This window comes from Choloepus didactylus, chromosome 13 (assembly GCF_015220235.1).
Source record: "Choloepus didactylus isolate mChoDid1 chromosome 13, mChoDid1.pri, whole genome shotgun sequence".
NCBI classification, from domain to species: Eukaryota; Metazoa; Chordata; class Mammalia; order Pilosa; family Megalonychidae; genus Choloepus; species Choloepus didactylus.
In genome coordinates, this window is record NC_051319.1 from 60,316,220 (window position 1) to 60,337,871 (window position 21,652).

The following is a 21,652-nucleotide window of genomic DNA, read 5'->3' on the forward strand; positions in this document are numbered from 1 at the left end:
CAAGGGGGCTAGGGATGAAACTTTTACCAACGCTAAGGGTGACTTTTGTCGGGGCTATATCTGGAAGCTGCTCAAGGGTAGGAGTCGCGTCCTAATTCCTTAGGTCTGTGCGTAAACCCTGAAAAGCTTGTTGAATAAATGACGAAAGGTTAGGTGAGTGGATGACCACAGGGCGCTGAGTAGCCTTGTACGACGGCGGTCCCAGGAACTATTGCTTCTAGTTGCAGGAACGGCCCTTTCAAGCAAAGCCTCTTTGGCAAATTCTCGCTGCGCGTACACGCAACACTGGACTACATTTCCCAGAATGCTAAAGGAGCCTCGCGCAGGCGCACTTGGAAAACTCCGGCTTTTCCTAGAAACTGGCAGGTCGCTGTCCACCCGTTCCGGCCACTCCTCCTCTCCTCGTTCCGCAGTCTGAGCTCAAGCTGCTCTGGTTGTGTGTGTCTGTGTGTGTGTGTGTGTGTCGCTGCTGGTCGGAACATGGCCTCACAGCTGAGGTTCGACGGAAGGGTGGTACTGGTCACCGGCGCAGGGGGAGGTGAGCACGCAAAGATTGGTTGGCGGCCGCGCGCCTCGTTCTCGCGCCACGGCCCCCCCTTGTCGGGTTGGGGATGCGCGCGCCTCGGCTGCTGCGGTCCCTGCGTCGCTGCTGCGGGAAGGGGTGGCTACGCGGATGGCGGGTAGCGAGCTGGCTAGCCCGATTGAAAGTAGGGCGGAGGGCGAGGAACGGCTTTTTTCCCGGCGCCGAATGTGCTGAGGTGGGAGGGATGGGGCTGGCGAGCCTTGGGTGGGGTGCCTGAAACACTTGGACAGTCACATGCAGTCCGCTTCCCCCCAGAATCCTTGTGGGGACTTCCCAAGACCCCATGTCTTACTGAGGGGAGAGGCCTAGAACCCGACTAGCTGTCGAGGCCGTACTAGTCCTGCGGGCTGTAGAACTGGGTGAAAGTTCTTCCTGACGCTCGTTGGCACTTAATCGATTGCGGCTGTTTGTATCAGGAGACTCCCGTAGGCCTCTGTCCTGTCTTATTAGAATTTCCCCTTGAATAGATGTCAGCCCCTAGCCTTTGAAAAGTCAGTCGCTTAGTGTTTCTTTCACCCTGTCGGATTATTTTAAGTTCTTTGTTAAGTACTTAGTGCATGCAATGCACACTCTGAAGTACTCTGTTTTCTATTCGATTTCATTTTAAAGAGGGCATCTGATAAGGGTCGTCCTTGCAGTTTGTATGCTTAGCAAGCAAAGCACGGTACTCAAAGTCCACTGGAGGCTTGGCAAGAGTTGCAAATGCAAATGCCCACAGGGGTCAGGCAAGTCTAGAGGAATAAAATGGGAGTGGTTGGGGACACCGGGGAACTGGAAAAGCCTTCTGAAGTGGGTTAGCCAGTGGGAAAGTTGCCAGATCTTCCTGTTTCAGGAGAAGCAAAATGGAGATTTGAATAGGAAATAACCACCCCCATACAAATTTTCTGCAGTGAGATTTTACCTAAGGTTCCCACAAGTGGATGACCTCTATAACCCCCAAGTGCAGGGTTGACCTTGTGCATCTTCAAATCCCCACTGGCAGCACCTTATACCTAGAATGTATCTAATGTGCTATTAATTTGAATTATATATTACAAGTCACAAACAATGAAATTCTTTTAATTCTTAGGTATTCAGGTCTCCATTGATAAAATGGATTTTAATGTTGCCTCTCAGAAAATGGTATTAATTGATGACCAAATATTTCAGATCCAGAGCCCTATTCATTCTAAATACTCATGTTTTTGAGAAAACATTTTGTTTACACTTTGCTTTTGATGGAATTAAGCAATGCACTCCATGTTTTAAAACTCTGTCAGTGACTCACAGTATGAAATACATTTAACTCCAGGACCCTGCACACATACACATTTACACACACCCATCTATAGTTGAAATAAGTTTATGACACAATACTTGGTACATGGAATGCACTCTGAAATATTCTGTTTTCTATTCTATTTCATTAAATAAATGCTGATTGCAACCCATTAAGTTGATTTTGGAAAGCAGAATTGAGATATGACTGGATAATTATGAACCTAGCACCTGCTATTCATAAACTGGTCCATTTTTTAAAAGAGCCCTTCAGACTTCCCATTGCCTGCATAATGATACAATCACTAGTCAGTAGCCTTGAACAGTGATCTGAGGAAGGGATGTAACTGAGGGAGGTCGTTAAGTTCTACTTTAGCTCATCACTGGGGAACGGGGTTAGAGATATAGTTCCAGGCCTATCATGGAGACCCTGATCTTTGAGGCCTTGGGGCTGTCATTTAGGCACCTTTACCTATAGAATCAAGGCAGTGCTGAACATCCTGGAGGGTGTCTGTGAATGCCTGCCGGGCATTTAAGTTGACAGACCTTTAAGTTGGAAAGGATTAAACAGACCACCCCACTCACATCCTAGAGATGAATAGTAATAGCTCTATACTTTTCAGAGCTGTTGTTCAGCTTGAAATATAGAATGAGCCAATGGAGGACATGAAAGGAGGGGTTTAGAATTGTACAATCTTGAAAAAAACAATTTTGCCATAATCGGTGGTATACAGGGGAATACGAATTTTTTTTAGCTGACCGTAGAGGTTGTTGGGGTGTAACTGTGTGCGAGCGGTGGAGTTGAGCAATGGAGGAAGGGAGTCTGGCCATTTTGAATTTGAGATGATTGTAAGATAGTAAATTGTTGATTTCTTGGTGATAGTGAGAAATGCATGGCCAGTTGGAGAATCTGAAGTCAGGGGAGCAATTTTGAAGGCATCTGAATTACTCTCATGAGTAAAGATAGTAAAATAGTCTAGGGAACCATTCCTAAGAGCTCTGCGTTAATAGGAAGTGGAAAGAAATCTAAACCACTGAAGAAGACACTGAACAAGCAGTTTGAGAAACAGTCAGTTGAGATTGACAGTACTAAAGAAGTTTAAGGTCAAAGAAGGAAATGAAGGAGGAGAGAGGATGATTGACAATGACGTGAGGTACAGGAAAGATCTTAGAGGACTAAAACAAAATAGAGGCTCTTGTATTAATTTTTTGGGTGTGCATTTTGATTGCAGAGCTGCGCTGGGCATTGGAAATGCAAAAGAATGACATTTGCAGTCTCAACCTTCAAAGACCTTCTTGTCTAGTTGGGAAGGCAGACTAATAATACACATAAAATATTTAAATAATGTTTGTGTAAGCACAGATGTAAGAACATGGGAGGACCCTTACCAAACTGTTAATGGGCTGGCAGTGTTGTAGAAAGAGAGGAGGTTTCATTTTTACACTTTTTTTACTGTGTTACCTTAATTTTTTGTATTCTGGTTATAAGTTTTTGGTTTCTCTAAAAACTCCATGTTTAGAGCAAGTGTCTCGGCCTTCGTCTGAAAAAATAGAAGAATTTAGTTCTTGTGTGGCTGAGTTCTTTCTTATCTATTCAGAGTGGATTAAACGATAAAATAATTTATTTGGTGATACTTTTAGTTTTGGAAAATTTTTAATTTTGTGTTCTTTTAATAAGAGGCTGAGAATTTATCCATTTCAGTTTGTTGTTTACTTATCAATTAATTTAAATTAAATTAAAATTATTAACACATTTAATAATGTATCCATTAACTTAAATTTTTAAGATGCTGCAGAGTTCAAAAAAATTCAAACAATAAGAAAGTAAGCCTTCCACCCCTGGCTTCTAGCTGCCAAGTTTCACTGCCCAGAGACTAATTCTCGGCCTCTATATTCTCCCTGAGATATTGTATTCCTATAAATTCCATATAGCTATATATCTCTTTTTTGGTATATAAAACATATATTACATTCCTTTGAGTCAGGATTAAGTAATTTTTCTATTTGATAATTGTACTGTCAAGGTTCAGGGCAAGATATGGAAATTACTAGATACTTCAGTTGGAAAGGATGTAACACAGGCAGATGGGTTTTAGGCAGGTGCTTTCTCTGAGATGGCTCCTGGAACAATATGGAACTGGGTCCATTAGGGAACCGCTACTCTGACACTGCCATTGGAACTTGCTAGACAAGGACTGGTGTGCTTCTGGCGCAGCCCGGGTAGCCACTGGACACCAGGGACCTGGAGAATGGAAGCTGACATGCAGAGATTAGAGAGTCAGATCAAGAAGCAGCCACTACAACAACTGTTTCTTAACATCTAGGAAGTTGCAAGGAAATCAGCTACTTAACCAGCAGTGACAGCCAGAAGTCACAGTATGGTGATATCTGCCTTACTTCTACCTTCCAAATTTCATGCCAATGCGTCTAATGGTAAAACCTAATTTACATCTACATTCAAGCAGCTAGGTAGTCTGGACAATGTAGTTTCAAGTTTTCCAACCTCTGTAAGAAAAAGGGAGTGAAGTGAATGTTGAGAGTATCAACGAAGACTCTACCATTGTAATATAATTAATTGTTCACCAATTATTTTTAAATGGAGAATTGAGTTGTAGATAAAAAAAAATTATGCTGACATTTGCTAAACTTTCTGATTATTTTTTTTTAAATTAGGACTGGGCCGAGCCTATGCCCTGGCTTTTGCAGAAAGAGGTGCATCAGTTGTTGGTAAGTTGATGTGGTTTTTTTTTTTTTTTTTTTTTTTTTTAATCATCATTTTACTGAGATATATTCACATACCACGCAGTCATACAAAACAAATTGTACTTTTGATTGTTTACAGTACCATTACATAGTTGTACATTCATCACCTAAATAAATCCCTGACACCTTCATTAGCACACACACAAAAATAACAAGAATAATAATTAGAGTGAAAAAGAGCAATTGAAGTAAAAAAGAACACTGGGTACCTTTGTCTGTTTGTTTCCTTCCCCTACTTTTCTACACATCCATCCATAAACTAGACAAAGGGGAGTTTGGTCCTTATGGCTTTCCCAATCCCATTGTCACCCCTCATAAGCTACATTTTTATACAACTGTCCTCGAGATTCATGGGTTCTGGGTTGTAGTTTGATAGTTTCAGGTACCCACCACCAGCTACCCCAATTCTTTAGAACCTAAAAAGGGTTGTCTAAAGTGTGCGTAAGAGTGCCCACCAGAATGATCTCTCGGCTCGTTTTGGAATCTCTCTGCCACTGAAGCTTATTTCATTTCCTTTCACATCCCCCTTTTGGTCAAGAAGATGTTCTCCGTCCCACGATGCCGGGTCTACATTCCTCCCCGGGAGTCATATTCCACGTTGCCAGGGAGATTCACTCCCCTGGGTGTCTGATCCCACGTAGTGGGGAGGGCAGTGATTTCACCTTTCAAGTTGGCTTAGCCAGAGAGAGAGGGCCACATCTAAGCAACAAAGAGGCATTCGGGAGGAGGCTCTTAGGCACAACCATAGGGAGGCCTAGCCTCTCCTTTGCAGCAACCGTCTTCCCAAGGGTAAAACTTATGGTAGAGGGCTCAACCCATCAAACCACCAGTCCCCTATGTCTGTGGTCATGTTAGCAACCATGGAGGTGGGGTAGGCGAATACCCCTGCATTCTCCAAGTTGATGTGGTTTTAAAAAATTAGTTGCTGGTAACTAAAACACAGTCTTCACAAGCCACCTTTGTCTTTCCATCAAATAATTTGTCAACCTCAGATTTCATCCCTAAATTTTGCTTCTGCCAGCAACATGGTTTCCCCCTTGAGTTAGTTTTAAGTACAGTAATTTCACAGAATTTTTAATTTAACAGAACTGATAAAGTTGAGCAGGCATTCATTGTATAAAAGAGAATTCTTGAATTTAGTATATTGTAGGCTTTAATTATTTGAGATAGAAGGCTTAGCTGCTGGTGCAAGATAAGAGCCCCTGGAAGTGAAAATATATTGGTAAGAGTAAGAAATAACTGAATTTTAAGAATTGGAAGTTTGGAGTCAGGGGATCTGAGGTATGGGTTTCTTATCTCTTTCTTCATAATTTTTCCATCTCAATTCAATTGGAAGCTTTTTTTTTTTTTTTTAAATTGAGGGGGCATATAGATGAGTTTTAGTTTAATTGTGGGGGATGTCCTCTGGTCATTTGGAAGATACTGTATTGAAGAATCCCAGAGGAAGAAATTTGTAGTTGTCTACCTGGTTTGGACTGGCCTGATACACTTGGCAAATGGGGTGGACATGGGAGCGGATTTGCCCACAGGCAAACCTTTGTGGGGAATAACTAAATGCGTGGTTAATGCAAGGTGGGTGGGTGGGGTGGATGCTACAATTCAATATTTATTGTCATCTTCCTTGGGATAAAATCATTGCTTTACAATGACCCCCTAATCCCAGCTTTTCTTACTTGGGAGTACAGAGAGACAAGTCTCCCCCGGTTCATTTATGAAGACATGAATAACAAAAGAATAAGGGCACACCTAGGCTTTCTAAACATAGATCTAAGCAGGGCACTTAACACACTTTACTCTTCTGCCTCATCTTTATGGAAGAGACACAGATCTTGGACATACCATGTTTAAGATCATATCCACGGTTAATCCAATCTGCTTCTTATGGCAAGAACAAATTTTGATGTTGTATTTGGGTAGGGGGTGCATTTCATGTTCTTTTCCAGATTTTCCCAACAGTATTTTATATCAGGGTCTAAAGACACATCCTGTTATTGTTTCTTATCTTTTTTATATTGCTATTTAGATCTTAAACTGTTTTTACCTTACAAATATTTATTTATTTACTTCTCTACTACTCAATTCCATAAGTGTACAGACCTGGTCTTAATCTTTTGTTTCTCTTGAAGGCACTGAAATACTGCTTTGTGCAAAGAAGGTTCTTGTGGTTTCTTGTCCAGTAGTAGCCACGGTGATGCAATGAATTACTCGAGACAAAAGTCAAGAGAGGCGAGACTGAGAACAACTCAAGAGAGAGTGTCCTTCTCAGCAATTCTCATCTCAGTTTTTATTGAGATTTTTGGGGTAGGGAGACGTGCTGGCACTCAAGGCCATTTAGGGAGGCAGGAGGGGAGGCAGGACGTGCTGACCTTAATGACACAAAGATTGACAGGCAAGTAGACAACAGATAAGCCTGGCCTTGGGAGTGGAATGAACATAGTGTAGCAAAGCAAGACATTCCCATCGTCTTCGATAGTAGTTTAGACAAAGGCAGTCTTCTGCCTATATGCATGCTGAAGCAGAATCAGAGTTTACAAGTTTTTTATCCACAGAATTCCCACAGGTTCTTAGTTCATTAGTTCAATTATGTTGACATAGCCTTTTTTGGGGTGGTGGTGGTGGTGATAGGTCTTTGAGATTGGTTGAAAAAATTGTTTTTGTTGTGACTAAGATATGAATTTAGTTTATAAACTTGTTTTATAAGAAACTTCACAACAATATCTTTGTTTTCCTTTACCTGTTGTCTTGAACTTGATGAATTCAGATCAGGAGTGTTTGAGCCAAGCAAGTAAACCATAAAGTCAACAGGATAGGGACAGTGTGTGTATATATTCCCTTATCGCCAATAGTAGAGATGGTATTACAGTAGGTACCAGTGAAAGTCCAGAAAGTAGAAGATTCATATGTTGGAAAAATGTTTTCTAAACTTGGCTGAAGAACGAGATTTAGTTCAGTGTTAAAGGAGAGAATTCAGTATACATGAAGCTGAAGATCTTCAGGCTGAATTTTTCCATCCCCTTTCAGTCTATAACCTACCTATGAACTTTCTATTCCTCCCATGGGTTATATTCTTCCCCATCCACCACTATCCTCTACTTCAGCTTTTTAACGTATGTATATATACACATCCTACTTGCAGGTTGCAGCACATTTACTAACATTTTTCCTCTGGTAATTTTTGTTTTGCTCAGCATAATTTTTACCTTAGTAAACAAAAAAGGAAGTAAAGAGAAATGAGCAAACCTAGGATGTTATGACACACCAAAGTATCTTCTTTGTGTTTGGAAAAGTGATCAATGAGATAATTCTGTGATTAGTTCATATGCCAGTAAGAAGTAAGACCTTAAGAAATAAAATTGCTTGTTTCTTGTTTAATTCATTTTTCACTAGGTTTATGCTGGGGTAACAAACAACTTTCAAATCTTGATGGCTTACGTAATAAAGGATTATTTCATGCTTACATTACCTTTCAGCTTCTGGTCAGCTATTGGTCTGTTTCATGCCTTATTAATTTCAAGATCCCAGCTGAAATAGCAGCTCCTATCTAGGACATTGCTGTTCCCAGGGCAAAGGGTAAATATTAATGTTGGTAATGCTTGTTGGCTCTTAAAGCTTCTATTCAGAAGTGGTGTGCCACTTCCACTCACCATTCATTGGCCAAAGCCAATCACTTGGCTAAGCCCAAAGTAGAAAGGCATCATTTAAGATATTCTCAAATTCATGTTAATATGATTACTATATTTTATATTCCATAGTATAAAGTATTATGGAATATTTAAATCTGATTATAAGAATTTCTAAGCCTTTGACTGATATTATAATAGGGAGTATTTGGTTTTGTATGAATTCTATCTTTAGGAACCATTTGCAGTAGGTGATGGGAGTTGAATAGTTTCAAGGTTTCTTAAGTAGGTGAGTCATATCCATCTCCCTGAATATTATGTATTATCTTTTGGTGGGAACACAGAAAAGATTTAAGGGTTCTGCAAAGAGTTTGCCAAACTGCAGAGTCAGAAGGAACAGTCCCCACATGACTGCCCTCACTTCAGACACCAGTTACAAGTTTGGGGTCCCCAGGACCACCCTCATTCCAGACCAGCTATCTACAAATCAGGTTGTACCCGTGGTGACCTTCGGGTTGAATAATTTGCTAGAATGACTCACAGAACTCAGGAAAGCATGATACTTAAAATTTCAGTTTTATTATAGCAAAAGCTTACAGATTAGAATCAACCAAGGGAAGAGATGCATAGGACAGAATCCAGGAGGGTCCCCATGTGGAGCTTCCAATTGTCCTCTTCTTCCCTTGGACTTGTGGATGATATTACCTCCTCCTGGGCATAATTGTGACATATGCACAGAGTACTGACAATCAGGGATGCTCACCTGAGCGTGCAGAGTTTTTATTGGGTAAGACACTGCTGGCGTGACTGACCTTTAGTCTCCTGCCCCTCCCAGTCAGACACTAATGCCTTTAGTCTCCATTTCTTCCAGAGGTCAAAACTGATACCATGTGGCTCAATGCCCTCATTATAAATCACAATTAGACTGTCTGGTGGCCAAAGCCCCTGGGCAAACTGATGCTTCTGTCAGGCAGCATGTTCCAGAGGTCTAGAGATCACCTCCCAATTGCTAAGGGTAAAGGCTAGGCCTCTCTTTGGGTAAGGTTAATTCTTTACTATGCAGGTTCTGATAAGAAGAACCTCTTCAACAGTAAGAAAGGTGGAGGCTTTTCTGCTCTTGAACTAGAGAAGTAACTCCTTTGGGTAAATGAAATTATAACCATTTAAAGTAATTTCTTTTCTGTGTTGCAGTTAAATGGTTTCTAGCAAAGTGGAGTCTTAAATCCCTGCCATCTGGTGCTGGAGCCTGTGCTTTTAACCACCATGTGATACTGAAAGCCAGAAAGTGAACTTTAGTGAGGAAAGTGCATTGCATTTGTAGTCAGGTCCAGGCTTCAAATTCTGACTCTACTGTTTAATTCTGTGACTTTTTGAATGTTTGTAGCTGCCTTACCTAACCTCCAGAATTAGGAGAAGATTAAATGACATCAAAAATCAAAGCCCTATGTGTTCCTCAAAAAGTTAAACATATGTTTTAACTTTATACATTGCTAGGTGTATACCCCAAATAATTGAAAACAAGGACTCAGACCGATACTTGCCCATCAGGTGTTCATAGCAGTATTATTCACAATAGCCAAAAGATAGAAACAACGTAAGTTTCATTTATCCACTCACATTGAGAGATGAATGAATGGATATACAAAAGAGGTGGTGTATACATACAATGAAATATTACTCATCCATAAAAAGGAATGAAGTTCAGATGCATGTTACAACATGAATCAACCCTGTAAACATTATGCTGAGCGAAATAATCTGGACACAAAAAGGACAAATATTGTGTGATTTCATATAATGAAATGTCTAGAATAGGCAAGTTCATAGAGACAGAAAATAGATTTAGAGTGGTTACCAGGGGCTAGGAAGAGAAAGGAAAGGGCTTAATGGCTACAGAGTTTCTGTTTGAAGTGATGTAAAAATGTTTGAAATAGATAGTGGTGATGGTTGTACAAATTGTGAATGTAATTAATGCTACTGAATTGTACACTTAAAAATAGTTAAAATGACAGATTTTATGTTATATATATATTTTATCATGATAAAAAATTAGAGCCTTTTACAAAGGGAAGAGAAAGCTAATAGTGATTGCCTTTCATATACTAGGCACTGTGCTCAAGAACTGGTTATACCAAATTGAGCCTGAGGTTTTGTTCACTCAGGGGGCATGCTAACTCCTTTATATAAAAACATGTCCGTCTTATAGGACATAATTTGTCACCTTCAGTTTCTTAAAGAAAAGGGGCTGCCTTAGGCACCAGTGTTATTTGCTGCAAGAGTAACCATAATGTTTTGTTCAGTAACCAGTCACGACACATACGCTGATTAAGTCGAACAGATGGCACAGGAGAAAGGTCATAAGAAAGCACACGTGGATTCCAGCTTTTCATGAATCAGCCATATATACAATGTATTCATCCATCCCAGGGGTCTCCCTTGAGTAATACTGTCTTAGTTTCCCAGTCTGCTATGACAAATACCACAGAATGGATTGCTTTAAACAATGGGAATTTATTGTCTCAAGGTTTTGAGGCTAGGAGAAATCCAATATTGAGACATCAGCAGGGTGATGCTTTCTCCCCAGAGTCTGTAATGTCCTTGTGTTGGCTGTTAGTGATTCTTCAAGTTCCTTGGCTTGTATTCCTGCCTTGGCATCATGTGGCGGTGTCTTCTCCTTTCTCTTCTGAGTTCTGTTGACTTCTGGTTTATGACTCCTTCCCATGGCTGTCTCTTTATGAGGCCTCCAGTAATCTGGATTAAGATGCAACCTTATTCAGTTGGCCACATTTTAACTAAAAATAATATCTTCAAGAGATCCTATTAACAATGGGATCATACCCACAGGAATGTGGATTAAGATTGGGAACATGCCTAAATTTGGATATATAATTTGGTCTACCACAGTCACCAACTGAGGTTATTGGGGGAAACTTTTGAAAAGCTCTAGAATAGCTCTTGGCTATTTATCATTTTTATAGCCCAATTAAAAAAAAACCTGAAAATTAATTTATAAAGTTGATAGACTTAACATTGTGTGGATTCATTTATTCATCCAACAACTGTTTATAGAGTGCCTATATTGTAGCAAGCACTTTCTAGGTGCTGGTGGAATATAGCAGGGAATAGAACAGAGAGATTCCCTTCCTTCGTGGAGCTTACATTTTTGTGTGTAGGGGTGGGTGGGAGTGGGAAGTGGCAGGGAGAAGACAATAAGCAAATGTTTATGAAAAATATAACATGCCAGATAATGGTAGGTGTAATGGAGAAAAAAAAAAATCAGTGAATGGATAGAAAATGCTGATAGAGGCCTTTTTTTTTTTTTTTTTAAACCTTTTTATTTGGATTTATCTTGCTTGGAGTTTGTTGAGCATCTTGGATGTAAATATTCATGACTTTAATTAAATTGGGGAGGTTTTCAGCCATTATTTCTTTCAGTAATCTCTTTGCCCTGTTCTCTCTTTCTTTTCCATCTGGGACTCCCACAATGCATATATTGGTATGCTTGATGGTGTCCCACAGGTTCCTCAGGCTGTGCTCACCTTTTTCATTCTTTCTTTCTTCTCCTTAAACCGAATGATTTCAATTGTCTTATCTTCAAGTTCACTCATTTCTTCTACCGGCTCCAATCTGCTGTTGAACCCCTCTAGGGAATTTTTAATTTGTTACTGTGGTCTTCAACTCTGTTTGGTCCTTTTGATAATTTCTCTCTATATATTGATATTTTCTTTGTGTTCATCTGTCATTTTCTTGATTTCCTTTAGTTCTTTATCCATGTTTTCCTGTAGTTTTTGAGCATATTAAGCACAATTTAAAAAAAGTCTTTGTCTGGAATGTCCCAGGTTTAGTCCTCTTCATTGAAGGTTTCTAATGCTTTAATCTTCTCCTTTGCCTGAACCATCATTTCTTGTTTCTTTGTATGTTTTGTAATCATTTGCTGATTATGTACTGGAAACTTTGATATTTTATCGTGTTATTGCTCTAATTGAGAACCTGAGGCATCTGTTCCCTTGAAAAGTTCTAGAATAGCTCTTGCTATTTATCATTTTTTATAGCCCAGTTAAAAAAACCTTAATATTTAATTTATAAAGTTGATAGACTTAACATTATGTGGATTCATTTATTCATCCAACAACTGTCTATAGAGTGCCTATAATGTAGCAAGTGCTTTCTAGGTGCTGGTGGAATATAGCAGGGAATGGAACAGACGGATTCCTTTCCTTCATGGGGCTTCCATTCTTGTAACAGAATGTTATGACAGAGCTTTCCTTGAATGCCAGGAGTTAACAAAAAAAAAAAGAAAAAAGGTAAAAAGAAACATCTTTCCCTGTCCTTACATCCTTACAGATTGGCCTGTGTGAGTGCTGTCCTTCAGAGTGTCTCATGGAGGACTTTTTTTTTTTTTTTTCATTTTATTGAGATGTAGTCACATACCATGCAGTCATGCAACACAAATCGTACATTCGATTGTTCGCAGTACCATTACATAGTTGTGCATCCGTCTCCAAAATCAATCCCTGACACCTTCATTACCACACACACAAAAATAACAAGAATAATAATTAAAATGAAAAAGAGCAATTAAAGTAAAAAAGAACACTGGGTGCCTTTGTTTGTTTTTTTGTTTGTTTTGCTGCCCCCATTTTTCTACTCATCGATCCATAAGCTAGACAAAGAGGAGTGTGGTTCATATGGCTTTCCCAATCACATTGTCACCCTTCATAAGCTATATTTTTATACAATCGTCTTCAAGATTCATGGGTTCTGGGTTGTAGTTTGATAGTTTCAGGTATTCACTGCTAGCTCCTCAAATTCACTAGAACCTAAAAAGGGTTGTCTGTATTGTGTGTAAGAGTGCCCACCAGAATGACCTCTCGGCTCCTTTTGGAAGCTTTCTGCCACTGTAGCTTATTTCATTTCCTTTCACATCCCCCTTTTGGTCAAGAAGATGTTCTCCATCCCGCGATGTCGGGTCTACATTCCTCCCCGGGAGTCATATTCTGCATTGCCAGGGAGATTCACCCCCCTGGGTGTCTGATCTCACGTAGGGGGGAGGGCAGTGATTTCACCTGCCAAGTTGTCTTAGCTAGAGAGAGAGGGCCACATCTGAGCAACAAAGAGGCATTCGGGAGGAGGCTCTTATACACAATTGTAGGGAGACCTAGCCTCTTCATGGAGGACTTTTGAGGAGAGAATGGAAGGAAATGAAGGAGTGTGCACAAGGAGATCTGGGACCTGAGAGTCCTTGGCAAAGGAATAGCTAGTGCCAGGGTCCTCAGGCAGGAGTAGACTTGGTATGTTTCAGGGTCAGCCTGGGGATCAGTGTGGTTGGAGTCAGGTCATGGAGGGGTGCAGAAGTGAGAGATGAAAGCACTTAGAATTGTTTAAAATCAGAATAAGGACTGGCTTTTACCCTATTTGAGATGGGAAGCCATTGGATGGTGTGAATAGAGGAACAACATGATTTGATTTAAGTTTTAAGTGTATCATTCTGGTTGCTTTGTGGAGAAAAGATTGTAGGGGAGCAAGAGTAGAAATGGAGAACTATGATGGGTACACTGGGGTTCATTATACTATTAACTTCTTGTGTATGTTTGTGATTTTTCCATATTAAAAAGTATATTAAAAAGAGCAGAAGCAGAGAGACCAGTTAGAAGCTACTGCAACAATCCACATTAATAGATGATGGGGTTTAGCCAGGGTGGTAGTGATGGAAGTGGTGAAAAGAGGTTAAATTCTGAATATATTCTGAAGGTAAATATGGCAGGATTTGCTGATGGTTTGTATGTGGATTGTTAGGGAAAGTGGAGTCAAGGTTGATTTTAAAGTTTTCAAGTTGAACATCTGGAAGGTTAGAGTGGCTGTTTACTGAGACAGGAAAGACTGAAGGAGGAGTAATTGTTAGGGAGGGGACATGTCTATTAGACTTTGAAATGGGGATATTAAGTAGGCAGTTGGATATAGGACTCTGGAGTTGAGGAGACACGTCAAGGCTGATTATATAAATCTGAGTATTCTTAGGTTATAGATAGTGTTGATAATCAGGACACTGGATAAGTTTATCAAGGCAGCAAGTACAGATAAATAGGATAAGAGGTCCAAGGACTGAATTCTGGATAATCCAGTCTCTCATTTTCAGTTTTCTTCTCTCTTTAAGCACCCCTTTGATGACTTCTTGTTTTTGAGACAAAGAAAATCAAAGTGACCTACTTCAAAACACTGCTTTTCAAACTTCCTGCCGCAATTTATATTTCTTCAAATAATTAGATACAATTGTGGCCATTCTGGAAAAGATTCCTGATGAACTAGGGTGATTGCTTTCTTCTATCAAACAGAGAGAACTGTATGACAACCCTGTGTTTTCTCTTTCCCTTTGCTTCTTTCCAAGAAGTTTATGGATAAATTTAATACTGCCTTCAGTTAGAGTGGCTGCCATTAGCCTATGCTTCCAGTATGCTTGTCCTTTCTCTGACATAACATTTTGTTAATTTTTAATAGTGCAGTTGGTCATGTGTTTTATGTTTAACTCACCTCAAAGGCTTTTTAGTAGCAGTTGGGATATAAATATAATACAGGAAAAATTGCCCATTTAGCCCACAGCTCTAAAACCAATGAAATTATTCTTAATGTTGTTGTTTGCTATAGGCAACTTTATCAAAATGGGGGGAAAAGACATTAAGTGTAGAAAAATGGACATGTCTGGAAGGATATCCAAGAAACATTTAACAACAATTACCTCTGGGAAGGGGCAAGGGTTAAAAGGACTTTTTTTGTGTCTGTGTTGTTTGAGTTTCTTAAAAGCATTTTTTTTAAACAATAAAAGTCAATAATCCCTTCAAAAATAAATAAATTTATAATATAGTGGCCTTATCATGCTTGTATACCCTTTTTGAATTACTCAGTATAAAGGATATCACTCACATAATCAGTGCATATAAAAATTATTCCTATTTTATAGAGTTTGAAGCACCAATTTACTTTTGGAAATAAGAACTGCGTAGATATGTCATTGGTAATAGATATAACTTAGTTGGTTACAGATCGTTGGATTGAACATATATATGAACATGAATATGTATAAGTTTAATTATAAAGCACTCTTCAAATGTAAAGCATTTTAACATTATTACTCTTGGTAAATGAGATGTTAGAAACTGCAATATAAGCAATGTTCTGATTTACAGAACTAATCTACAGCAAAAAGAAGGAACTACCTTTGGCAAATTGAAGCAGACAAGTGAGGCCAAACTACAAGGGATCTTGAATATTGGGCAGTCTTTGTGTTTAACACATTGAATGATAGGGAAGAACTGCAGATTTTGAGTAAAAGAATGTCATAGTATAAAGGCTGCTTTAGGAAGGTTACCCCAGCAGTAGTCTGCCGATAGCCTGGAGAGGTTAAGGTTGGAGGCAAAGACCACTTGGGAGGAAACTGCAGTAATCTAGATATGGAATGATGGGATAGGAAAGAAATGGAGAGAGACAGTTTCTTAAGTGAACTGGAAACTTTGCAGAGCACAAACCTTAAGATCCCAGAGCACCTAGAACAGTGTTGGATACTGAGTAGGGACACAGTAAACATCAGAAATATCAAAATTGATGACAAGACCTGATGGCTTGGTGATATATGCTGTTCTGAAATGGGAGAAAAGAAAGAATGCCTGGGAGAAATCCAGCAGAGAAGTGACACTGAGAAGGCAGGACAGTTTGAGGAAGAGGATGACTAGTTTGATTTCCTTCTTTTGGTGCAAACTAAAGGTGGGAACTGTTTCCTCAACTGGTTTAGCTGCCCTGATATCAGGAGGCCTGAAGCATCTTTCTTTCTATATATACTCTCTTGAAGCCAACAGTCAGAGAAGGGTGGGTTGAAACACAGAGAGGAAGAGCAAGATAACTCTTCTCTAAGAACAAAGATCTGTACAGCAAATATAATTATTAAAGACAAATCCAGACTGGTTTACATAACAACACTGAAAGGCAGTGTACATACTATTCATCAAGTGATGTTAATGCTCATGTGTCACCTTTATTTCTCTGTCAACATTTCAGCAAAGAAATTTATGATTTGCAACACATAGGACTAAAATCTTTTATAAATAAAGGACACTCATAAATCTGTAAGGAAGACAGACATCCCAAATAAAATGTGAACAAATGATTTAAATAGGCAAAACAATAAGAGTATAAATGGTCAATAAACCTATGACAACAAAATAGTAACTTAGTGCTCAAAGAAATGTAAATTAAAATAATGAGCTACAATTTGTAATCATTAAATTGGCAGACTAAAAAGAATGATAATATCCCATGCTGTGAGAATGTGGGGAAATAGGAATCCTCACAAACACGTGGTCTTATTTTTCAGGCTGTCTGTATCGGATAATGAGATACTATGTGTTTAGGTATCTCCCTAATTAGAGAGTTCTTTTATAGGATCTAAATATGTTTTAGATTTCCTTGGATCCTTATATCCCTATTTTAGTAGTTGGCATATAGCAGGTATTTGTAAATTCTTATGGATCAATTTTTAGGAAAAAAAATTCTGTGATCTTTAATAGACTATTCAAGCCACTGATTTATTTAAAAATGACAGAAATAGATGAATGATTTTGTGTTTTAAAAAACTTCAGGTTTATGAACTGGATTTTGTATGGAGGATTTATAAATATATCACATTTATAAATCAGCTGAAATTGTTTCAGCTGAAAAGACTCTTAACGTTCACAATATTACCATTTTTACCACAATTTAAATTGCCTTGTTTGGTTGGCTGCTTTATCTTTTCCTATATTCTCTCCACAAACAAATGCGATTTTAAAAATTTTTTTCAGTGAAAATAATTATGTTCTTTTTAGAATAAAATAAGGTTGCTAACAGCATTAGAGGAGCAGAATGGCATGGTAGAAGTCCAAATTGAGGTCTAGATTTTGCCGTTTCATACCACCTTGGAGCCTGGGTCTTGTTAGGTAATCTGTCTCAAACTGTATTCTCATCTGTGAAAGTAGGAACAGTTCCTGCCAACCTCCTAAAAGGTGGTAGGGAGATTAAATGCACAATGTTTATAAATATTCTTTGAAAATGCAAAGTAACATACCAGTAACATTGGCACATGGTGTAGTTACATTTTTCCTTGTATACAATTACAAAATATCCTTGAACATTGTTGCTATCCAAGTCCTTCAGCCCTGGAACTAGTGTTGTTACCTCTGGTGATACTGGGATGACTGAATGGGGTCAGTGTTAATTTAATGCTCTCTAATGTAGATACTCGTTTTGAATAAATTTGTTCTGATATTGTTTCATTGCGTATCAATAAACTATCCATACTTCAGCGCTTACCTGTTTGGTTGCACTTTGTACAATTTCCACTTGGGGGAGGTGTTTCATTGCACAATTGAATAATTCTTTCTTTACTTAAATATAGCATTCTTTTTGAACTTCCCTGTGCTTATGTAAAAAGGCTCATAGAAGTCTGCTAGCTGCATACTTTAAAATCTTTGTTTTTTAGTGGCAGTTTCCTGTCATTTTAATAAGTTAATGGAAATGAACAATTAATAGGAATTCAGTCTTTTGAGAATCTTATCACCCTTCTTCATCTCTTAAGGGATAATGTAATCTTCTTTCCATTATTTTATGTCTTTGCAGAGGTTTTTTTTTTTTGCAGTAAGACTGATAAAACTATATTGCTGGGAAAAATTATGTTCCAGTCCACATTTTGAAAAACTCATTTGCTTTTCTTTTCTTTTTTTCTTTTAATGTATGTAAAAACACATTTGCCTTAGCTGATTTTAAGTGTGGGTAGGCACTGTCTTTTTCTCTATATCATCATTTCTGTATGTTATTCACCAATTCCCACCCTGATCCAAAAAGGCTGTTCTTTAGAAGGAGGAGGAGGAGGAGAGGAAGGAGGAGGAAGTAGGAGGGGAAGAAGATGATGATATTTTTGCCAATGTGGTAATATTAAAAGATTTTAAATTCGAATATATACCACCATGCCAATTATAAACTAGTAATTTTTAATTGTTTTATTCTTCAAAATTGATTTACACAATAGTACTACAAAACTGATTATTTTGCAATGCAAAATGTTAATTATTTTCCCAAGTATTTTTCTTAAATGCTGTTTTTTTTTTTTTTTTTCAGGTTCTTTGGAATTGATTTATGTATCTTTTCATTATTTTTGCGTGCTATTTTGTAAATTTTGCCTTAAATTGTGGTGTAAATTACCTTCGATTCTTATTTGTCCATATTATTTAGTTATGCTAGCTTTTATGTACTTCATGCTAAAATCTATGCATTATTGTGGTCATTGTATATTTATCTTTCAATAGATTATAAACTCTTTGAGGGCAGGTACTCTTCTTATACATCTCCACGTCCCTCTGTAGATTTCTTTGCAAATAGTGAATACTCAATTAATGTATGTTAACTTTTCATTAAAACTAAAATGATTTCCATCTCAGGAGACATTTTATAGTTATATGATTAGATATAGGGAGATGTTTTGTGGTTACTGTGGTCATTTGTTAAACATATAAAGATGGAGTCATATTATAAATTAGTGACTTAACACACATTTATTCTGTATGTAATTTTTTACCTCTTTTAATGAATGACTTTTATTTCTTTTGTCTTGGACCATTAAACCGCATTTTTTATGAAAATTTACAAGTGTGTTTCTCTGTCTAATAGTTAAAGATCATGCTGGTTCTTTATCACCATTCCTGTAAATAAAGGCTTTCTTGACATGGAGAAGCAAATTCATATTACCTTTCTCTCTCTTTTTCTCTCTTTCCCTTCCTTTCCTTCCCTCCCTTCCTTCCTTTCCTGAAGAAGGGAAGACTGGGTTGAATCATTCTGTTTTCTTTTCAAAAAGGAAAAGCATTGCAAAGTTAGAAATTTCATGATGTGAATCTTTTTCTTAAGTATTTTTGTGGTTTCTCCTTATATATGAAAACAATGAGCCTTGCTTTGACTGTATCTATTTTATGATATGTTTAGCAAGATGGGTGTAGGGAAGGAAGGAATTCATCAGATGACTGAAAAATATACAAGAAATTGGAATTTCATTTCCTAATTCATATTTTGAAGGTCTTGACCTTTTGGTGTGATTAAGAAATAACTGGACACATTTGGTCATTCCTCAAAAAGTTAAACAGAATAACCATAAGACCTAGCAAACCCACTCCTAGGTGTGTTCCCCAAAGAATTGAAAATAAGATACTTGTACACTGAAATGTCATAGCAGCATTATTCGTGATAGCCAAAAGATAGAAACAACTATGTGTCCATTGACAGATGAAGGGATAAAATTGGTATATTTGTACAATGAAATATTATTCATCCATGAAAAGGAATGAAGCTCCTATACATGCAGCGGCATGGATGAACCTTGAAAATATTATACTAAGTGAAATAAGTCAGACCCAAAAGGACAAATATTGTATGATTCCACTTATTTGAAATATCCAGAATAGGCAAATTTATAGGGAGATAAAGTAGATTGGAGGTTACCAGAGGCCAGAGGTAGGAGGGGATGGGGAGTTATTGCCTAATGGGTACAGAGTGTTTGGAGTGATGAAAATATGTTAGAAATAGATAGTGGTGATGGTTGTACAACATTGTGAATGTAATTAATGCCACTCAGTTGTGCATTTAGAAATGACTAAAGTGGCAATTTTTTTTTTAAAAGAATTGGAAAAGTTTTGAAGTTTTTAAAAATGTTGTTTGTTTTTGCATTGCAGTGAACGATTTAGGGGGGGACTTCAGGGGAGATGGTAAAAGCTCCTTAGCTGCTGATAAGGTTGTTGAAGAAATAAGAAGGAAAGGCGGAAAAGCAGTGGCCAACTATGGTATGGTATTTGAAAGAACTATACTATGAATTTTACTGTGAAATAATCATTGAGCAAATATCTCAGCGTTCCAGTGTAATTATGAAATTAGATTTTATCTAAGTTGTTCTAAACTATTTGATTACATATATGAGAATTTTTTAAAGTTTAGATATAGACAATTTCATGTGACTATCCTTTTTTCTATTGTTTAATCTTTTTTTATTAATGAGCATGTGATATAAACAATAACATTGTGGATGTTGATATGGATATATTCTTGTTCTCAAAAAAAAAACTGCTTTAAATAAAATCTTATATATTTCTACAGAATAAGACTGAATTCTCCTTATAAAAATTGTTCTTTAAAAAATCTTAAAACAATACAGTTTAAGAAGTAAAATGCCCTTACATATCCAGCCTCCATATTCCATTATCCATAGCTAGTCATTGTTATATATATCTTTCTAATATTTTTTAAAATTAAAGAGTCATTATAGTATGCATTAAAGTAAGCCATGACAAATACAGCAACCTTTACATTTGTTGTGTTGATCCCAATAGTATTTGAAAGAGACCTGTCGAACAGATTTACTTTAAACAACTAGTGATTACTGACTTTGCTGCATTCCAGACTTGTTTTTATTGGTCAGGGATAAAATTAGATTGCCAGTGACTTTATTTTGCAATTGTAGGGGAAAGAAAAGACGGTATGATTTGTTTTGAGTGTTAGAATAACTGAGACAGACATTTTCATATTGGAGATAGAAATGTTTTCAATAATTTTTTTTAAACCCAACACTCCTACATACACAGTTCTGATATCCAGCCTATATGAATCAGGATAAAATCAGAAAAACAGATTTTCCAAGTGTGAAATATTTTAACATAAGGGATTAGAGGCTTAGACAACCATCTGAAGGGCTGGGTGAGCCAAGGACCTGGAAGCTGTGGCTGACCCACCTCGGCCTGCAGGTGATACTCGAAAGCTTACCTGGATGTGTCGTCAATCTCATGTCTGCAATCTGCTCTTCTATGTTTATTCCATGTAGGTGAATATTTCTTATTAGCACATCTAACTCAGTATTATGTGGGTCTCAGGGGAAGGACTTTATTTCCTGGTTCCTCCTCCATGATTGCAGAAAATACAAGAAAGAGGCAGTGGTGATGTTGAGTTGACAGCAGACTGTTTGGCACACAGCTGTGGAGATGTGAGCCCTTTCTCTGGGGGATTGCCGATTAGCAGAAAATAACGAAGCTAGAAGATTTTGTTTTGTTTTACTTTTTATAGCTAGTTTTATAAAAAAGTAGGCCCCCCCCCATATGTAGCCTTGTAACATTGAACAAGCTTTTTCAAATTATGCATATGCCTCACTCTCTAGTCCACCCACTTTCCCCCCACCCACCCCAAAATTCTGATTAGAGGAAAATGCCTATGTGGCTGTTCAAAATTAAATATAAATTAAATACAAATAAATATTCAGTTTGTCTGTTATACTAGCCACATTTTGAGTACTCAATAGCCACATGTGGCTGGTGGCTACCATATTGGACAGTGCAGAAGTAGAACATTATCCTCATCATAGAAAGTTATGTTGGAC

General features: G+C 37.9%; 1 protein-coding gene across 1 annotated transcript in view; it reads left to right on the forward strand.

Moving 5' to 3' along the window:
* The first annotated feature begins 353 nt into the window (after positions 1-353).
* HSD17B4 (hydroxysteroid 17-beta dehydrogenase 4) overlaps positions 354-21,652 on the forward strand; it is a 112,064-nt gene continuing 90,765 nt past the window's right edge. Inside the window, exons 1-3 of the mRNA XM_037801240.1 lie at positions 354-538; positions 4,514-4,567; positions 19,965-20,072. Of these exons, the coding sequence (XP_037657168.1) occupies positions 481-538; positions 4,514-4,567; positions 19,965-20,072 (220 nt within the window). The 5' untranslated portion in view covers positions 354-480. The remainder of the gene's footprint in view (positions 539-4,513; positions 4,568-19,964; positions 20,073-21,652) is intronic.